Raw genomic sequence first — 20349 nt, 5'->3', positions numbered from 1 at the left:
AGAGAGAAAGAAAGAAAGAAAGAAAGAGAGAGGAAGGCTGGCAGGCAGGCAGGCAGGCCGGCCGGCAGGCCAATAGCAATAGCACTTAGTCTTATATACCACTTCATAGTGCTTTACAGCCTTCCCTAAGTGGTTTACAGAGTCAGCCTATTGCCCCCAACAATCTGGGTCCTCATTTTGCCCACCTTGGAAGGATGGAAGGCTGAGTCAGGAGAAAGAAAGAAAGAAAGAAAGAAAGAAAGAAAGAAAGAAAGAAAGAACAAGGAAAGAAAAGAAAGAAAGAAAGAAAAAGGAAGGAAGGAAGGAAGGAAGGAAGGAAGGAAGGAAGGAAGGACGGACGGACAATAGCAATAGCAGAGTCAGCCTCTTGTCCCCCAACAATCTGGGTCCTCCTTTTACCCACCTCGGAAGGATGGAAGGCTGATTTAACCGAAAGGAAGGAAGGAAGGAAGGAAGGAAGGAAGGAAGGACAATAGCAATAGCACTTAGACTTATATATCACTTCACAGTGCTTTCCGCCCCTCTCTCTCTGGGTCCTCTTTTTACCCACCTCAGAAGGATGGAAGGCTGAGTCAACCTTGAGCCTGGTGGGATTTGACCTGCCCAATTGCAGGCAGCCGGCAAGCAGCAGACGTCACCTGCAGTACTGCATTCTAACCACTGCGCCACCGCAGCTTCCCCCACAACCTTTTCCCAATGGATCCGTTATTATTCCACAGGGCCTCTCTCCGAGATCCACTTCCCTATTGACAGCTTGACCAAGAGGCCCAAAGGCTTTGCCTTTGTCACCTACATGTTTCCTGAGCATGCCGTGAAGGCCTTTGCAGAAGTGGACGGACAGGTTTTCCAGGTACAAACTGATTGGTTCGATGTCTCTATGCTGCCCCCAGGCCTTGGGAGTCAGACAGAGGATGCTCTGGGCAGTTAAAGATTCTTTCCTGGGTTTCCCATACATGGAAAACTGATTTTGGGGCTCCATTGAAGGGCCAGTGTAAATGCTTATATTATAATAGCATTTTTTTTCTTAATGGGATGAGGACCAGATTCAACTTGCAAGTAGTCCTTTGCAATACAAGCAGTTTTTGTGGGTGAAAGAGGGTGAAGACAGCCCCTCCATCGTAGTTCCCAGAGGATGTGTCTTATGGTGCAAGTAGTCTTCTTTGATTTGGCAAGATTCAGTCTATAGGCAAGGAACAATAAGGAAAACATCTTAGACGTTGGCAAGATTCAGTCTATAGACAAGGAAAAATAAGGAAAACTGCTTAAAAGTGGGCAAGATTCAGTCTATAGACGAAGAACAATAAGGAAAACTGCTTAGAATTTGGCAAGATTCAGTCTATACATGAAGAACAATAAGGAAAACTGCTTAGAAGTTGGCAAAATTCAGTTTATAGGCAAGGAACAATAAGGAAAAGTGCTTAAAAGTGGGCAAGATTCAGTCTATAGGCAAGGAACAATGAGGAAAACTGCTTAGAAGTTGGCAAAATTCAGTCTATAGACAAAGAACAATAAGGAAAACGTCTTAGACGTTGGCAAGATTCAGTCTATAGGCAAGGAACAATGAGGAAAACTGCTTAGAAGTTGGCAAAATTCAGTCTATAGACAAGGAACAATAAGGAAAACGTCTTAGACGTTGGCAAGATTCAGTCTATAGACAAGGAAAAATAAGGAAAACTGCTTAGAATTTGGCAAGATTCAGTCTATAGGCAAGGAACAATAAGGAAAACGTCTTAGACGTTGGCAAGATTCAGTCTATAGGCAAGGAACAATGAGGAAAACTGCTTAGAAGTTGGCAAAATTCAGTCTATAGACAAGGAACAATGAGGAAAACTGCTTAGAAGTTGGCAAAATTCAGTCTATAGACAAAGAACAATAAGGAAAACTGCTTAGAAGTTGGCAAGATTCAGTCTATAGACAAGGAACAATGAGGAAAACTGCTTAGAAGAACCTCCGCGTGTTTTTTTTCTGAGGTTTTGGAGCCTGTCAGTTGTAGGGATTTTCCAAGACTTAAGGATCCAGGATAACTTTAGGCCTTTCTACTCGTTCTGTTTCCAGGATCGATATTTCAAATTTTCATTTTGTCTCTTAGGGCCGAATGCTGCATGTGTTGCCTTCAACCATCAAGAAGGAAGAAGCCGAGAGCTCAGACTCTGCAGGGTCGTCCTCGTACAAGAAGCAAAAGGCCTCGAAAGATAAAGCAAACAGCTTGAGGTTTGTCCCTGCACAAATTGTCTTCCTCTCTTTTTGTTTGTTTGTTCATATCTTTCATCGAATAGAAATAAAAGAAATAAAAAGTGAGAAAAAACAGGCTGTAAAAGAGTAAGAAAAGAAAACTAAAGAAAGTTAAATGACTTCCGATCTTTCTTTTCAACAGATAATTGCAATCTTTTTCTTTTAGATTTTATTTATTGAACATGTTTCGTCATTGATAACACATTTTCAATCTTTATAGCGCTCCAGTATCAGTATCACTCATAATCACATAACAGTTATTTCATTATTCTTCCTTTCCAATTATATACATCACTATTCTACTGTATAAGTTGTATCAATATCATAAGTATATATTGCCAGTTAACTTTAAAATGCCTCTTAAATTACCTTTGTGTTTAGTCTTTCCAATAATATACATCACTATTCTATGTTGCTTCAACATCCATATATATATATATATATTCTGACCCACCCACCCCCTCCGTATGATGAGGCACGCTGACACAAGATTACTGGTAGACAATTTATTCACAGTAAATTAACACACCGACAAGACTTTGGCAGCAACCCAGACTTCTAAGATAAGAAATACACATGAGAGCTTCTCCAGCATTATTATATTAGTTGAATCCTGCAAACAGCCTCCTCCCAAAGTCTCTCCTTATATACTTTCTTGGGAGGAGCCTAATTACAACTACCTGGGTCCAATTATCTGTATCTGTGTAGTTGCTGTCGTCACTTATCTGCCCGCCTTTGCTTGGCATCCGGGACCAACTCCCTTAACTCCTCCCCACTGCTCCAGGGCCTGACGTCAGGGACCAACTCCCTTTGGCTTTTACCGCTGCTCCATGCCTCAGGCGCCTCCTGGTGGCCAACCAGCCTCTCTGGTCCCTGCTCAGAGTCTGAACCCTGTCCAGGGTCCTCCACATTTTCCAGAGCTGACTCATAGGGCCCCTCGCTGTCGGAGTCTGGTGGCAGCTCCAACGGCTCCTGCTGGGCCACAACAATATAGATAGATAGATAGATAGATAGATAGATAGATAGATAGATAGATAGATAGATAGATAGATAGATGGATGAGAGAGAGAGAGATGTATGTATGTGTGTGTGTGTGTATGTATGTGTGTGTGTATATATATATATATATATATATATATATATATATATATATATATATATATATATATGTTATATTTATGCTGATAAATAAATAAAGGGAGACTAGTATAGATCTATTTCAAGCTATTTAGCTCTCATCAGCTAGCCACACCCTTGTTGGGAATCGAACCTGTGCTCTATTGCCTCTTAGGCAGATGTGTTAACCATTGAGCTACACAGCTTGACTCCTTATCAGCCAGCCAGGGTGAGAGGTATATATTTAAAGTCACAACCCCTGGTATGCCCAAATATGGGAGGAAGGTCACACTTCCACTCTCTGTCTTCGGCTCGTCACAAGAGACCATTCAGACAGAAACCCAATATTTTTTACTGTTGCCTTTTTGTTACATTTGTTATATTTATATATATATATATATGTTATATATATAATATATAATATAATATAATATAATATAATATAATATAATATAATATATATATATATATATATATATATGTGTGTGTTTTTTTTATTTGTGCTGATAAATAAATAAAGGGAGACTAGTATAGATCTATTTCAAGCTATTTAGCTCTCATCAGCTAGCCATACCCTTACTGGGAATCGAGCCTGTGCTGTATTGCCTCTAAGGCAGATGTGTTAACCATTGAGCCACAGAGCTCGACTCCTTATCAGCCAGCCAGGGAAGAAGGTATATATTTAGAGTCACAACCCCTGGTAAGCCCCAATTATGGGAGGAAGCTAACTGCTTCCATCATCTGTCAATCGGCTCGTCACAAGAGTCCATCACGACAGAAACCCAATATTTTTACTGTTGCCTTTGTTATATATGTGTTTTTTTTATTTGTGCTGATAAATAAATAAAGGGAGACTAGTATAGATCTATTTCAAGCTATTTAGCTCTCATCAGCTAGCCATACCCTTACTGGGAATCGAGCCTGTGCTCAATGGTTAACACATCTGCTTTAGAGGCAATACAGCACAGGCTCAATTCCCAGTAAGGGTATGGCTAGCTGATGAGAGCTAAATAGCTTGAAATAGATCTATACTAGTCTCCCTTTATTTATTTATCAGCACAAATAAAAAAAACATATATAACAAAGGCAACAGTAAAAATATTGGGTTTCTGTCGTGATGGACTCTTGTGACGAGCCGATTGACAGATGATGGAAGCAGTTAGCTTCCTCCCATAATTGGGGCTTACCAGGAGTTGTGACTCTAAATATATATATATATATAAAGTTATTTTCATGTTTAATCTTTACATCTATTCTCTAATAATTACAATCTTATCGTCCCTCCTCTCCTTAAAATTTTTGCAAATCTCCTGGCCTCCTCATTTAATAAATTATCTTCAGATCCGTAAATCACCCGTTCTGTTTTGATGATTCATTCAGCAAAAAGCCCGCATAAAGGTTTCCATTCTTCCCCGATTTGTTGATCCGTCTCTGTCCAAACCACAAGAACAAATCTTGAAAAAGCCTGGAAACCTCACATGGGCTTTTTTTGCTCAACGAAGACAAACATTGCTTTGTTGGTTCTCGGGCCACACGGAACGCTTCAGCCATTGCTGCAAATTGTGGCACGTTCCCCATCCGGTTCCACCACAAGACCGTGGTAGACAAAAGCGCGCTTGCCGAAAGCGCGTACGTGACGTCATCACAGCGCGACGAAAACATCGTGCTGTGATCGATAAATGTAAAAATAAAGCGAAAACCTTACCCTAACCCCCCCAAACCTAACCCTAAACCTAACCCTTAACCTAACCCTAAATCTAACCCTAAACCTAACCGTTAACCTAACGCTAAACGTAACGCTAACCCTTAACCTAACGCTAAACGTAACCCTAACGCTCTAAACCTAACCCTTAACCTAACCCTAACCCTAAACCTAAACCAAACCCTTACCTTTATGTGAATCGGCTTGCTTTAATTTTATTTTTATTTCAATTTTTAATTTTTTTCGTCACGCTGTGATGACGTCAAATGCGCACTTTCGTCGAGCGCGCTTTTGTGGACCGCGGTTTTGACGGGTCACGCCCCATCCGTTCCTCCCACTTTGGGAATATTATTCTTCCAGTCCTCCCAAACAGCGGAACTCACAATGTTTCTCCTCCACCCAGCTCCCACAACTGGAATACCCTCTTCATGGGGACAAATGCCGTGGCAGAGGCTGTCGCTCACAAATACAATGCTACCAAGAGTCAAGTGTTGGATCACGTGAGTTTATCATGGTTTGTTTGTTTGAACTGTAGGTTTTGTAGAATCTTTGGCCAAAAATTCAGACTGAATGGTGTGGTGTATTCTTTTTTTGTTCCCCTTAATTCAGTACTTTCCAAACTTGGCAACTTTAGGATGTAATTACCTGGGAGATGTCAGGCCAACTTAACAATTTAGCAATTGCTTTGGTGTTACAGGTAGCCCTCGAGTTAGGACCACAAGGGAGGGCAAAATTCAAGCCGCTAAGCGAAACGTTTGCGAAGTGAGTTTGCCCCGTTTCAGGACTTCTTGTGTCAGCTTTGTTAAGCGAATCATTGCATCTGTTGGATTAGTCCCTTGGTTGTTAAGTGAATCTGCATTCACCTAAGAGCCGAGGTGGCACAGTTGTTAAATGCAGCACTGCAGGCACTTCAGCTGACTGCAGTTCTGCAGTTCGGCTGTTCAAATCTCACCGGCTCAGGGTTGACTCAGCCTTCCATCCTTCCGAGGTGGGTAAAATGAGGACCCGGATTGTTGGGGGCAATATGCTGACTCTCTGTAAACCGCTTAGAGAGGGCTGAAAGCCCTATGAAGCGATATATAAGTCGAACTGCTATTGCATTCCCCATTGGACTTTGCTTGCCAGAAGGTCGCAAAAGCGAATCACATGACCCCGGGACACTACGGCCGTCATAAATAGGAGTTAGTTGTCAAGCAGACTCAAGAGCATCAAGGACTCCTCATTTCAACCCTGAGCTACAAATATTCCCTTTTATAGGCTTGTTGGTTGGAATGATGTATAATAGCTTTCTTCCCCATATCTCTCCAGCCCATCGAACAGGTCACTGGTTGTGCACACAACTTTTAGGGATCTTGAGAATTTTTTAACGGAGTTGGAAGGGACCTTGGAGGTCATCTAGTCCACCCCACCCACACCTGCCCAAGCAGGAGACCCTACACGATTTTTGACAGGTGGCAGTCCAGTCTCTTCTTGAAAGCTTCCAGTGATGAAGCTCCCACAACTTCCGAAGGCAACTTCTGTTCCATGGGTTGATGGTTCTCACTGTGAGAACATTCCTGATGGAGCCTTGCAAATCAACTCTCTTCTCATAAGAGGGATATTCTAATCTACAGGAACCGGGGACCGATTGGTGGCGGATTCTGGGTGGAGGGGAAGTCCCAGTTTTATAGTTCGGAGGTCTCCTGCCCTTTTTTGATCAAGGGTGCAGTAGAGGTTCTCTGTGATGGTGACCAAAACTGGAAACTGAGCCCAAGAGACTTCCTATTCACAGGACAAAGATATACTTTGCCCGGGAGGAAGGGAGAGAAGAAAAGGAAACATCTTTTTGATGGTGTTGTGACCAAAACTGAATGCCTCTTACTTCCTTTTTTCTCTTGGCAGGAAGGCAAGGGCAGCGTGGCGGTGAGGGTGGCACTCGGGGAAACAGAACTTGTTCAAAACGTTCGCCGGTTCCTGCTGGACAACGGAGTCAGCCTGGATTCCTTCAGCCAGGTAAGGGAATGGCGGCCGTTCGAACCCTCATTCCGTCTCACTAAATGTGTGACGTCGCGAGAAGCGGTTGAAGCCGTCAGAAAAGAAAATTTGAGCAGGGTTTTTTTTTTTTGTTCAAACATCCCTGCGGTTCCGAAGCTCCTTAGCGGTAGAACGCGAGCTTCACAGCTTCTTGCATCAACGTGGAAAAAAAAAGAAAGCGAACTTGCGATTGATGGTTTTTGAGGATTAGAAAGCATAGATTAGAGAGAGAAAAGAAATACGATGCAGCTTTAGAAGAGCGGTCAAAATATATTAAAATATGTATAAATATATATACGGGCCTATATCTGCTGTGGAGAATATTGAAAGGCACTTTTCTATTTTTTTTTCTTTCTATTTTTTTTTCAATCTTGTTTTCTTTCACCTTTTTTTCTTTTTCCCTGGTTTCTTTTTCTGTTGTGAGCTTCTAAGGGGAGGAAGGAAGAGAGATTGAGGGAGGGAGGAAGGAAGGAAGAGGGAAAGGGGAAGGAAGAAAGAAAAAGAAAGAAAAGGGAGGGAGGGAGGGAGGGAGGAAGGAAGGGAGATTGAGGGAGGGAGGAAGAGGGAAAGAGGAAGGAAGGAAGAAAAAGAAAGAAGAGGGAGGGGGAGGAAGGAGGGAAGAGGGATTGAAGGAGGAAGGAAGGAAAGAAGGAAGAGGGAAAGAGGAAGGAAGGAAGAAAGAAAAGGGAGGGAGGGAGGGAGGAAGAGAGATTGAGGGAGGGAGGAAGAGGGATTGAAGGAGGAAGGGAGGAAGGAAGGAGGAGGGAAAGAGGAAGGAAGAAAGAAAAAGAAAGAAAAAGGAGGGAGGGGGAAAGGAAGAGAGATTGAGGGAGGGAGGAAGAGGGATTGAAGGAGGAAGGGAGGAAAGAAGGAAGAGGGAAAGACGAAGGAAGAAAGAAAAAGGAGGGAGGGGGAAAGGACGAGAGATTGAGGGAGGGAGGAAGAGGGATTGAAGAAGGAAGGGAGGAAGGAAGGAGGAGGGAAAGAGGAAGGAAGAAAGAAAAGGGAGGAAGGAAGGAAGAGGGATTGAGGGAGGGGCAAGAAGGAGGGAAGGAAGGAAGAAAAAGAAAAGGGGGAGGGAAGAAGGAAGAGGGATTGAGAGAGGGTGGGGGGAAGAAAGAAGGAAGGGAGAAAAAGAAAAAAAGAAAAAGGAAAGAGTGGTAGGAAGGAAGGAAGAAAAAGGGATTGAGGGAGAGAGAAAGGGAGGGGGAAGAAGGAAGAGAAAGAAAGAAAGAATAGAGGGAGGTTCTCTAATTTTCTCACTTTCTACGTGCCGGGAAGCCTTCCCAACGCAAACGGGATCCAATCTGCATACTTGCTTCCCTTGGCTGTCAAATCCTTTGCTTTTTGTAGCCTTTCGGGGCGATCGTAGGGATCGGCTCTCTTTGCAACGCAGCCTCCCTCTCTTTCCTTTCTTGCAGGCGGCTGGAGAACGGAGCAAGACGGTGATTTTGGTGAAGAACCTGCCGGCTGGCACGAAGGCAGAACAGCTGGAGGAGGTCTTTGGGCCTTTCGGGAGCCTCGGGCGGGTCCTGCTGCCGGAAGGAGGAGTGACAGCCATCATGGAGTTCCTGGAACCCACCGAAGCCAAGAAGGCATTCACCAAGTTGGCCTACTCCAAGGTAGGCCTCAAGTTGGGGCCGGCAGGCCTGTTGACTGGGTCTCAGCTATTCTGCTGGGCGCATGGATAGCTTATCCCAGATATGATAGCAGTCTTCCAGTATTTGAGAGGCTGCTCCAAAGAGAGGGAGTCAAGCTATTCTCCAAAGTACGTGAGGGCAGGACAAGAAGCAATGGGTGGAAACTAATCAAGGAGAGAAGCAACTTAGAACTAAGGAGAAATTTCCTGACAATTAGAACAATTAATCAGTGGAACAACTTGCCCCCAGAAGTTGTGAATGCCCCAACGCTGGAAGTTTTTAAGAAGAGGTTGGATAACCATTTGTCTGAAGTGGTGTAGGGTTTCCTGCCTAGGCAGGGGGTTGGACTAGAGGACCTTCAAGGGCCCTTCCAACTCTAAATCTACTCTCCTCTCCTCTACTGTACTCTTCATTCTATTCTATTTCTTCATTCCTTTATTCTATTCTATTCTCCTTTATATTCTATTCTGCTCTATTCTCTACTCTATTCTTTATTCTACTCTATTCTATTTCTTCATTCCTCCTATTTTATTCTATTCCCCTTTCTATTCTATTCTGTTCTATTCTACTCTATACTCTACTCTATTCTTCATTTATTCTATTCTATTTCCTCATTCCTCTATTCTATTCTATTCTATTCTATTCTCCTTTCTATTTTATTCTGCTCTATTCTACTCTATTCTTCATTCTATTCTATTCTATTTCCTCATTCCTCTATTCTATTCTATTCTATTCTCCTTTCTATTCTATTCTGCTCTATTCTACTCTATTCTTCATTCTATTCTATTTCCTCATTCCTCTATTCTATTCTATTCTCCTTTCTATACTATTCTGCTCTACTCTATTCTTCATTCTATTCTATTTCCTCATTCCTCTATTCTATTCTCCTTTCTATTCTATTCTACTCTATTCTACTCTATTCTTCATTATATTCTATTTCCTCATTCCTCTATTCTATTCTATTCTCCTTTCTATTCTATTCTGCTCTACTCTATTCTTCATTCTATTCTATTTCCTCATTCCTTTATTCTATTCTATTCTCCTTTCTATTCTATTCTACTTTATTCTACTCTACTCTATTCTTCATTCTATTCTATTTCCTCATTCCTCTATTCTATTCTATTCTATTCTATTCTATTCTATTCTCCTTTCTATACTATTCTGCTCTATTCTTCATTCTATTCTATTTCCTCATTCCTCTATTCTATTCTATTCTCCTTTCTATTCTATTCTACTCTATTCTACTCTACTCTATTCTTCATTCTATTCTATTTCCTCATTCCTCTATTCTATTCTATTCTATTCTATTCTCCTTTCTATTCTATTCTGCTCTATTCTACTCTATTCTTCATTCTATTCTATTTCCTCATTCCTCTATTTTATTCTATTCTCCTTTCTATACTATTCTGCTCTACTCTACTCTACTCTACTCTATTCTTCATTCTATTCTATTTCCTCATTCTTCTATTCTATTCTATTCTCCTTTCTATTCTATTCTGCTCTACTCTATTCTTCATTCTATTCTATTTCCTCATTCCTCTATACTATTCTATTCTCCTTTCTATTCTATTCTACTCTATTCTACTCTACTCTATTCTTCATTCTATTCTATTTCCTCATTCCTCTATTCTATTCTATTCTATTCTCCTTTCTATTCTATTCTACTCTACTCTATTCTTCATTCTATTCTATTTCCTCATTCCTCTATTCTATTCTATTCTCCTTTCTATTCTATTCTACTCTACTCTATTCTTCATTCTATTCTATTTCCTCATTCCTCTATACTATTCTATTCTCCTTTCTATTCTATTCTACTCTATTCTACTCTACTCTATTCTTCATTCTATTCTATTTCCTCATTCCTCTATTCTATTCTATTCTATTCTATTCTCCTTTCTATTCTATTCTACTCTACTCTATTCTTCATTCTATTCTATTTCCTCATTCCTCTATTCTATTCTATTCTATTCTCCTTTCTTCCTATTCTGTTCTATTTTATTCTACCCTACCCTACTCTACTCATCCCAGTGTTTCTCAACCATGGCTGCTTGAAGACGTGTGGACTTCAACTCCCAGAATTCCCTAGCCAGTCTGGGAATTCTGGGAGTTGACATCCACATATCTTCGAGCTGTCAAGACTGAGAAAGACCGTCCCACCCACTTTTCAGCATTAATTGGCGCTCTGCCTTAAACAAACCTTGGTGTTTTTTTTTTTTTTTTTGTTTAAATTCTTGCACTGTTTTGTACCGAATTTCTTTCCTCGTTTTAACTTCTTTGCACTGGTTTCCTTCTTCCTTGCTCAGTTCCAACATATCCCTCTTTACCTCGAATGGGCACCCATGGGGGGTCTTTTCTGGTCCTGGGAGAAAAATGTCAAAGGTTGAAGAGCAAAAGGAAGGCGAGGAACAAACCCAGAAAGGTATGTTTTGGGGGGGCGGGGGGGCAGGGGCAGTTGAGTAGAATTGCTTCCACGTTATCATGCATTTGGGTCAGATAAGAGGGAGAAAAACCCATGGCTGCATAACGGACGGAGAAAGGAACCCTCCTTAGTTTCTCAGGCTGTAACAGCAACAGCACTTAAGACTTATATACTGCTTCATAGTACTTTTACCAGCCCTCTTCTAAGCGGTTTAGAGAATCAGCCTCTTGACCCCAACAATCTGAGTCCTATTTTACTCACCTCGGAAGAATGGAAGAGTCAACCGGAAGGAAGGAAGGAAGGAAGGAAGGAAGGAGGAAGGAAAGAAAGAAGGACAATAGCAATAGCACTTAGACTTATATACCGCTTCACAATGCTTTCCATCCCTTTCTAAGCGGTTTACAGAGTCAGCCTCTTGCCCCCAACAATCTGAGTCCTCATTTTACTCACCTCGGAAGGATGGAAGAGTCAACCGGAAGGAAGGGAGGGAGGGAGGAAGGAAGGAAGGAAGGAAAGAAAGAAGGAAGGAAAGAAAGAAGGACAATAGCAATAGCACTTAGACTTATATACCGCTTCACAGTGCTTTTACAGCCCTTTCTAAGCGGTTTACAGAGTCAGCCTCTTGCCCCCCAATAATCTGGGTCCTCATTTTACTCACCTCGGAAGGACGGAAGGCTGAGTCAACCTTGAGCCTGGTGAGATTCAATTTGCCAAACTGCTCACATCCGGTGATCAGCAGAAGTAGCCTGCAGTGCTGCATTCTTAACTGCTCCACCACCATGGCGGGCGGGCGGGCAGAAGGAAGGAAGGAAGGAAGGAAAGAAAGAAGGACAATAGCAATAGCACTTAGACTTATATACCCACTTCATAGTGCTTTTACAGCCCTCTCTAAGCAGTTTACAGAGTCAGCCTCTTGCCCCCAATAATCTGGGTCCTCATTTTACTCACCTCGGAAGGATGGAAGGCTGAGTCAACCTTGAGCTTGTGAGATTCAATCTGCCAAACTGCTCACAGCCGGTGATCAGCAGAAGTAGCCTGCAGTGCTGCATTCTTAACTGCTCCACCACCATGGCGGGCGGGCGGGCAGAAGGAAGGAAGGAAGGAAGGAAGGAAGGAAGGAAGGAAGGAAGAAGGAAGGAAGGAAGGAAGGAAGGACAATAGCAAGCACTTAGACATATCCCGCTTCACAGTGCTTGCCATCCCTCTCAAAATGGTTTACAATGTCAGCCTGTTACACTCAACAAATCAGGGTTCCTCATTTTACCCACTTCGGAAGGATGGAAGGCTGAGTCAGCCTTCAGCTGATCAGGATCAAACTGCTGGCAGTGGGCAGAGTCATCCTGCAATACTGCTTTCTAACCACTACGCCACCATAGATGATAGAGACCAATAGCATTTAGACATATCCCTCTTCCCAGTGCTTTTACAGCCCTCTCTAAGCGGTTTACAGAGTCAGCCCATTGCCCCCCCCCAAAAATCTGGGTCCTCATTTTACCCACCTCGGTAGGACGGAAGGCTGAGTCAACCTGGAGTTGGTCAGGATCGAACTGCTTACAGTTGGAAGAGTTACCTTTGATACTCCTTTCCAAGTACTGCACAGGAAGAAAGGGAAGGAAGGAGGGAGGGAATGAGTGAAGGAAGGAAGGAGTGCTGGTTGTTCCCGACTCTAGGAGGCAGAGTTCATTCATCTCAGTTTCAAAGCCGAAGAGCCAACACTGTCCGAAGACGTCTCCGTGGTCATGTGGCCGGCATGACTCAATGCTGAAGGCGCACGGAACGCTGCTTTCTTCGCACCAAAGGTGGTCCCTATTTTTCTACTTGCATTTTTTACGTGCTTTCGAACTGCTAGGTTGGCAGAAGCTGGGACAAGTCACGGGAGCTCACTCCATTATGCAGCAGTAGTGATTCGAACTGCCGATCTTTCTGATCAAGAAGCTCAGTGTCATAGCCACTGAGCCACTGAAGATGCATCATCTTCCCTTAGATGCACTCAAACCTCCTTCTCTTGCAGGGATTTCTGAAAAAAGGGAGGCTCAGAAGGAAATGGAGGAAGAGGAAGAGGAGGAGGAGGAGGAAGAGGAGGAAGAAGAAACTCTTCCAGCTGTACCATTTTCATAAAAAACCTCAACTTCAGCACTACAGAAGACACGCTAAAAGAGGTGATTTTCAGGGATTTCATGGCTATGTAATGGCCTGCGGGAAATACCTTGGGGGATAGAGTGAAGAGACAATGGTCCAATAAGAGAGGGCATAGCCCACAGCTGGAGAATGGTTGGGCAAGAGGCCCTAGAAGAAACCCTCCCTAGTTTCTCAAGTGGTAATGATGGTAGTGGGGACAATTGTACTTTGAGACTTGCAAGAGATTGTCAGTGTGGCTTGACAATAAAGTGAAATTAGTTCATCTGTTTTTGATTCCTCTGGTTTAAGAAGCGAGGCAGATAAAGTCACTCATTCTGATTTTGTATCAAATTATTTTGGGGGCTTCCCCTTCCTTCCTTCCTTCTTCCTTCCTTCCTTCCTTCCTTCCTTCCTTCCCTTTCTTCTTCTTCCCTCCCTCCCTCCCTCCCTCCCCTCTTTTCTTACCTTTTGTCTTTTTCTCTCTTTTCCTTCCTTCCTTTCCTCCCTTTTCTTACTTTTTTACTTTTTCTCTGTCTTTTCCTTCCTTCCCTCCTTCCCTCCCTCTTTTCTTACCTTTTCTCCTTCCTTCTTCTCCTCCTTCCTTCCTTTCCTCCCTCTTTTCCTCCCTCTTTTTTTTTCTCTGTCCCTTCCTTCCCTCCCCCTTTTCTTACCTTTTTTCCTTCCTTCCCTGCCTCCTTCCTTTCTTTCTTCCCTCTTTTCTTACCTTTTGTCTTTTCCCTCTTTTCCTTCCTTTCTTCCCTTTTTTGTTACTTTTTTCTTTTTCTCTGTCTTCCTTCCCTCTTTTCTTACCTTTTCCTCCTTCCTTCCCTTCCTCTGTCCTTCCTTTCCTCCCTCTTTTTTTACCTTTTTTCCTTCCTTCCTCTGCCTTTTACTCCCTCCCTCCCTCCCTCCCTCCCTCCCTCCCTTCCTTCCTTCCTTGTGTTTCGCCCTAGTCTTAGAACTTTACAGGAATCATCCTTCTTCCTCTTGGATTAAATTTGGAGACTGCCCTTGAGGCAGTCAAGTAATCCACGTTTATGAATCCTGCTGTGTGCTCCGTGGCCATCCATATTCTGTCTTGCTTGCTAGTGTAGAATTTTGATGTCACGTAGCATCTTTCCTCCCCCTGCCTCTCCCTTTGTCCCTTCCCCTCTGGGAGAAAACAGAGGGGCACCATACAGGAGAATAAAACTTAAAAGCATGCTCCTCTTTCTTCTTTTCCAGGTTTTCTCCAAAGCTGGCGCTGTGCGGAGTTGCACCATCACGAAGAAGAAAGATAAAACCGGTATGTGTTTTCCCCGAGTATTGTCCTTGCTGTTCTTTTGTACCCTAGGCGTGTTTGACTTTATTTCTTATAACCCACAGCTGGTTGGTCCTTGACTTACAACCATTTATTTAGTGACTGTTGTGGCCCGCGGGCGGCCAGCAGAGTTGGCAGCAGAAGGGACAGTGAGGAGGTTGGGGAGGAACATGGGCCCAATCCTGGGAGTTGAGAAAAGCTCAGACGAGGGCTCTGCGTCGGAGGCAATAGCAATAGCAGTTAGACTTAATATACCGCTTCATAGGGCTTTCAGCCCTCTCTAAGCGGTTTACAGAGTCAGCATATTGCCCCCAACAACAATCCGGGTCCTCATTTTACCCACCTCGGAAGGATGGAAGGCTGAGTCAACCCTGAGCCGGTGAGATTTGAACAGCCGAACTGCTGAACTGCAGTCAGCCTGCAGTGCTACATTTAACCACTGCGCAGAGAGGGAGCTAGACAGCAGCAAAGCAGAAGAACAGCTGGAGCCTGTTCCCAGTGTGCGCATGCGCAGAACTGCCAGAAGACAAGAACAACTAAGAAAGCAGGGTCGACTTGGGAGTAAAGCAATGCCTTGGAGGTGATTGGCCCCTCCCATAGGAAACAAAGAGGAGCGAATGGGGAGGGGGATTTTGCAGGAAACAATTTGTTCCTTCGGTCATTTCAAGAGTGGAAAGTTCTGTTTGTGATTATAAGAGTTAAGTGCCAAGTATTGCCTTGCCCTGTGCTTGGAAACTAGTTATCTGGCAGCTCTCCAGGCGAGATAAGGTTCGTGTTGATAAAAATTGCTTTGAAAGACTGTTTGCCACAAGCCTTGCTGACTGGGGAATGAAAGAATTCACAGTTGTGTAAATAAAAGAGATTTAGTCGGGACCAAGACTCTGCTTCTTGCTTTCTAAGGAAGCCTGGGTCAGAATGGTGACCGTTCAAACAATGAGAAACTAGAATTACATCCAGTTCTTGCTCATAGCGTCCTCACGGTCAAACAATGACTGTGAGGACGCTAAAAAGAGCCAAATTCAATCACTTGGCCGCTTTGAAGGCTGAGGATCTCTAAGCTAGAGAAGGAACGGGGAAGTGTTTTAGCATTAATCCATTTCTGATCTTCCTCCGGTGTTTTTTTTTAGGCAACCTCCTCTCCATGGGGGTTTGGATTTGTGGAGTACAAGAAGCCAGAATATGCCCAGAAAGCGGTCAAGCAATTACAGGTAACAGTGCCTGGCGGTCTGTGGGAATGGCCCATAGTCATGTGGTCAGCATAACTATACATCCAGGCTCACGGAACGTTGTTAGCTCTCACCGAAGCGGTACCTATTTATCTAGTCACATGTACTTGCTTTCGACAGCTAGGCAGGCAGGAGCTGGAGCCAGGATTGAGAGCTCACCCTGTCAATCAGTGCTTGGGTCTCGAACCTGGGCTAGTCAACGGAACAATATGTTGAGGCGCTCGGAACACTGTTACCTTCTCACCGAAGTGGTATCTATTTATCTAGTCGCATTTGCATGCTTTCGAGTTGCTAGGCGGGCAGGAGCTAGAACGAGGAATGGGAGCTCACCCTGTCAATCAGTGCTTGGGTCTCGAACCCGGGCTAGTCACGGAACAATATGTTGAGGCGCTCGGAACACTGTTACCTTCTCACCGAAGTGGTACCTATTTATCTAGTCACATTTGCATGCTTTCAAACTGCTAGGCGGGCAGGAACTGGAGCCAGGAATGGGAGCTCACCCTGTCAATCAGTGCTTGGGTCTCGAACCCGGGCTAGTCAACGGAACAATATGTTGAGGTGCTCGGAACACTGTTACCTTCTCACCGAAGTGGTACCTATTCATCTAGTCGCATTTGCATGCTTTCGAGTTGCTAGGCGGGCAGGAGCTGGAACGAGGAATGGAGCTCACCCTGTCAATCAGTGCTTGGGTCTCAAACCCGGGCTAGTCAACAGAACAATATGTTGAGGCGCTCGGAACACTGTTACCCCTCACCGAAGTGGTACCTATTCATCTAGTCGCATTTGCACGGGACTCCCTTTGCTTTCTTTCAGGATTGCTCCGTGGACGGCCATCAGCTGGAAGTGAAAATATCTGAAAGAGCCATCAAGTAAGTTCTTTGAGAAGAGACGCCGACTGTTGGTCCTTCTCCTATCTGGAAAAACTCCATCCAAAGCATTTCTGCGGGCGTGGAAACTTGACCCTGGCAATTTGACCTTGGTTGGGAGAGTCGGTTACCAAATTCCACCAAGACTTTTGCCAGGCGTTGGAAGTGGGCTTTTGGTCTCAGATAACTTGCTGGTAGGTGGGAGGCTGGTAGGAGAGATGCTGCCGAGGGAACAATCAGATAAAGGACTAGCTTAGCCCTTAGTTAGTGAGTGGGTGGTGGGGGGGAAGGCTCAGAAGATGCCCTGCCTAGTTTCTTGGGCTGTAAAACATTTGTGTATTCATGTGAGTGGGTGAATATTGCAACCTTTCTCCATCTCCTTTACAGTCCAAGAAACTAGGATCACTATTAGGTAGGCTAACAGTTGGGAGAGCGAGTACGTTCCGAGAAGCGTTGTGAGAGTTGTGTTGGAGGAACACACACACCAGACACTGCAGTTTAAATAGGCTTTTACTTTCATGGAAATAGAGGTATCGGAGTCCATCAAACAGTCCAAGTCATACACGGAAAATTCAGTCAGTCATCAATGTCTTTCAGTTAAAGGATAATCCAAATAACATAGTCCAGTATCATATAATCAGTTCGGTACTCAAAGTTTGCTAGCAGTTGCAAAACTTACAATAGCTCACGGCACTTTCTAACAGCCAGCTTCCAAAACACTCAGATCAGATCAGCCCAGCATCTACAGAGAGCTAACAGTCGTTCTGGCTCCCTCTTATGGCCGATTGAGGAAAATAGCAACCAATCGCATTTTACAGTATGATTTAAAGAAGAAACAGGTACAACATTGTTACATGGTTTATATATTGCCAAGCCAACCGTTAGATTATATTCCTAACAGTCACTCTGCCTGCTATCCAGTTGCAGGCGATGCTGCTTCTTATTGGACTGTTCCCCAGACCGTGATGGGAATGGTCCCTGGCGTTAGTCCTGTGTTGTGTTGGGGCCTATTGGCCACTGGCTCCTTCAGCAGTGGAATCGAGGAGGAGGAGGAGGCGTGGAGTTAGGGTCAGCATCAGGCAACCTGAGAGCTCCGAGGGGGGGAGAGGAAATGAAGCTGGCGGAGAGAGAGAGACAGAGGCAGAGCCTGGGCCGCCCGTCAGCCTCAGATGGAGAGTTAACAGCCCCCAGGTCTGGAGGTGGCTGATGAGGAAGAGGAGGAACAGTCCAGTGCCTGATGCGCAGATGTACAGAAGGGAGAGGAGAGGAGAGGAGTGGAAATCTATGGGCCGGTCCTTGGGACAGAAGAGCCACTACTGCTAGCGAAGCCCCACCGTAACTCTGGGGATAAAAGGCAGGGGGCAGAGATGAATAAATGTGGCAGAGGAGAGGAGAGCAGTGAAATCTATGGGCTGGTGGTCCTTGGGACTGAAGAGCCACCACTGCTAGTGAAGCCCCACCTTAGCTCTGGGGATAAAAGGCAGGGGGCGGAGATGAATAGGTAATCCTGTGCTGAGATAAATCTTTTGCTGAGGCTACTGGCACTCCTATTTTGAGTTCACATCAAAGGGTGTGTCATGTCCGGGGAGCTGGGTCAGAACAGTTAGATGGTGGGTGGTTTGGCTTCTTTGCAATCCTCAATAGATCTTGGAGGTCCCCTTAAGCTAAAATGCCAACGGACTTGGCTTCAATCTCATGCTTGACCCAAGAAAATTGTTGTGGCCGGCTAGTGGAGCTGGCAGCAGATTCAGACAGTGAGGAGGGTTGGGGAGGAACCTGGCCAGTCCTGGAGTCTGGGGAAGGCTCTGAGTCGGAGGCAGAGAGGGGGCCAGGGCTGTCTTGACAGTTATCAGCTGCCTTCAGAGTCAGACATCAGTGAGGCAGAAGAACAGCTAGAGCCTGTTCCCAGTGTGCGCATGCACAGAGTTGCCAGACGAAGAGAACAGCTAAAGAACAGGGGTCGACTTGGGAGTAAGGCCACAGGTGGACTGTGAATGGCCCCCTCCCAGAGGAAATAAATGAGCGAAAGGGGAGTGGAGTTTACAGGAAACAATTAGTTCACTTAATTGGTTCGTGACTCTCCGAGACTCCTTGCCAAGTTTTGCAGATATCGGCCTGGCAGCTCTCCAAGCCAGAGAAGGTCTGTGACTGTAAATCCTCCCTTGAAAGACTTTGCTGGATGTGAATGAGCAGAATTCACAGTCAGTTCATAAAAGGGGCTTTTTGTTGGGACAAGGAGTTTGCTTCAGGCTCTCGGGGAGCCTCGGTTAGAACAAAAATATCCTCGCTCACAGCACTGATGCCCGTCTCTTTCGGATCCCCAGGTCTACCGTGACAACCGCTCGTAAGAAGCAAGTCAGCAAGAAGCAAGTGAATTCCAAGATTTTGGTGCGGAATATCCCCTTCCAGGCCTCGGTGAAAGAGATCAGAGAGCTTTTCAGGTAAGGGAGAGGGCTGCCCTTCGTAGCCAAAGGAATGGATGCAGTGAGGTCCTTGGTGGTCCCTGAGCTTGGTTATTTCATTACCCAACCATCTTAACATTATCCCGACTAGCACGGAGGATGTTACCTAGTTGGGTAATGAAACATCCGAGGAAACCAAGCCCAGAGAGTACCGCGAACCCCCACAGTTCAACCCTGAGCTATAAATATTTTCTTCTATTAGTTTGTGGAGTCCTTGGTGCTCTTTGAGTTTGGCTGTTTGCTGGCAGATGTTTGCCAGAAGCAAAGGCCACCTTCTCTTGCACGGATGATGTTACCTAGTCAGGTAATGAAATGTCTGCAGAAAACCCAATCCTCCTGCTCTTCCTCCTCCTCTCTGCAAACCCCATTTCTTTCTAGCACTGATGAAGTTTCCTAGTTGAGTACTGAAATGTCTGCAAAACTTTCACCAAGTTCAGAGACCATCAAAGTCCGCACAGTCTCAGTCTCCTCCTCTTCTTCCTCCTCCTCTTCTTCCTCCTCCTCTTCCTCCTCCTCCTCCTCTTCTTTCTCCTTCTCCTTCTCTTCCTCCTTCTCTTCCTCTTCCTCCTTCTCTTCCTCCTTCTCCTCCTCTTCCTCCTTCCCTTCCTCCTTCTCTTCCTCCTTCTCTTCCTCCTTCTCTTCCTCTTCCTCCTTCTTCTCTTCCTCTTCCTCCTCTTCCTCTTCCTCCTCTTCCTCCTCCTCTTCCTCCTCTTCCTCCTTCTTCTCTTCCTCCTTCTCTTCCTCTTCCTCCTCCTCTTCCTCTTCCTCCTCTTCCTCCTTCTCCTTCTCTTCCTCCTCCTCCTCTTTCTCTTCCTCCTCTTCCTCCTTCTCTTCCTCCTTCTCTTCCTCCTTCTTCTCTTCCTCCTCCTCCTCTTCCTCTTCCTCTTCCTCCTTCTCTTCCTCTTCCTCCTCCTTCTCTTCCTCCTCCTCCTCCTTCACTTCCACCTCTTTCTCTTCCTCCTACTCCTTCTTTCTCCTCCCCCCATCTCCTCTCCTCTCCTCTCTGCAAACCCCATTGCCTTCTAGCCCCAATGACGTTTCCTAGTTGGGTACCAAAACATCTGTAAGAAAAACCACCAAGCTCAGAGGCTCACACCCAAGGATCCCACAGTTGAACTACAGATATTCTTTTGATTAAGATGGGTGCATCTCAAGAGCCAGAATTGTGGCCGTTGAAGTCCCACCCATCTTCAGGTTGCCAAAATTAAAACAACAGCAACAACACTGTTTTAGAGCATCAAGTTACATAGTGTAG

The 20349-nt window shown here is 44.7% G+C and overlaps 2 protein-coding genes across 2 annotated transcripts in view; both read left to right on the top strand.

Annotated features, from left to right (window-relative positions):
- LOC106543714 (putative RNA-binding protein 19) overlaps positions 1 to 20349 on the top strand; it is a 132980-nt gene that overhangs the window by 12997 nt on the left and 99634 nt on the right. The gene's annotated exons all lie outside the window — the stretch shown is intronic.
- LOC106548505 (putative RNA-binding protein 19) lies at positions 794 to 19394 on the top strand. The gene is given in 13 exon segments (XM_087705105.1): positions 794 to 850; positions 2090 to 2211; positions 5454 to 5550; positions 6932 to 7042; positions 8485 to 8710; positions 13134 to 13220; positions 13223 to 13281; positions 14465 to 14525; positions 15668 to 15684; positions 15686 to 15748; positions 16580 to 16635; positions 18957 to 19073; positions 19343 to 19394. Coding segments are annotated over 13 exon segments (1125 nt in total).

The sequence above is a fragment of the Thamnophis sirtalis genome, unplaced genomic scaffold (assembly GCF_051295495.1).
Source record: "Thamnophis sirtalis isolate CommonGarterSnake01/CBP01778 unplaced genomic scaffold, rThaSir2_p1.2 scaffold_2, whole genome shotgun sequence".
Classification (NCBI taxonomy): Eukaryota; Metazoa; Chordata; class Lepidosauria; order Squamata; family Natricidae; genus Thamnophis; species Thamnophis sirtalis.
Note: the sequence above shows the minus strand (reverse complement) of the source record. Positions and strands in the feature narration are given on the sequence as shown.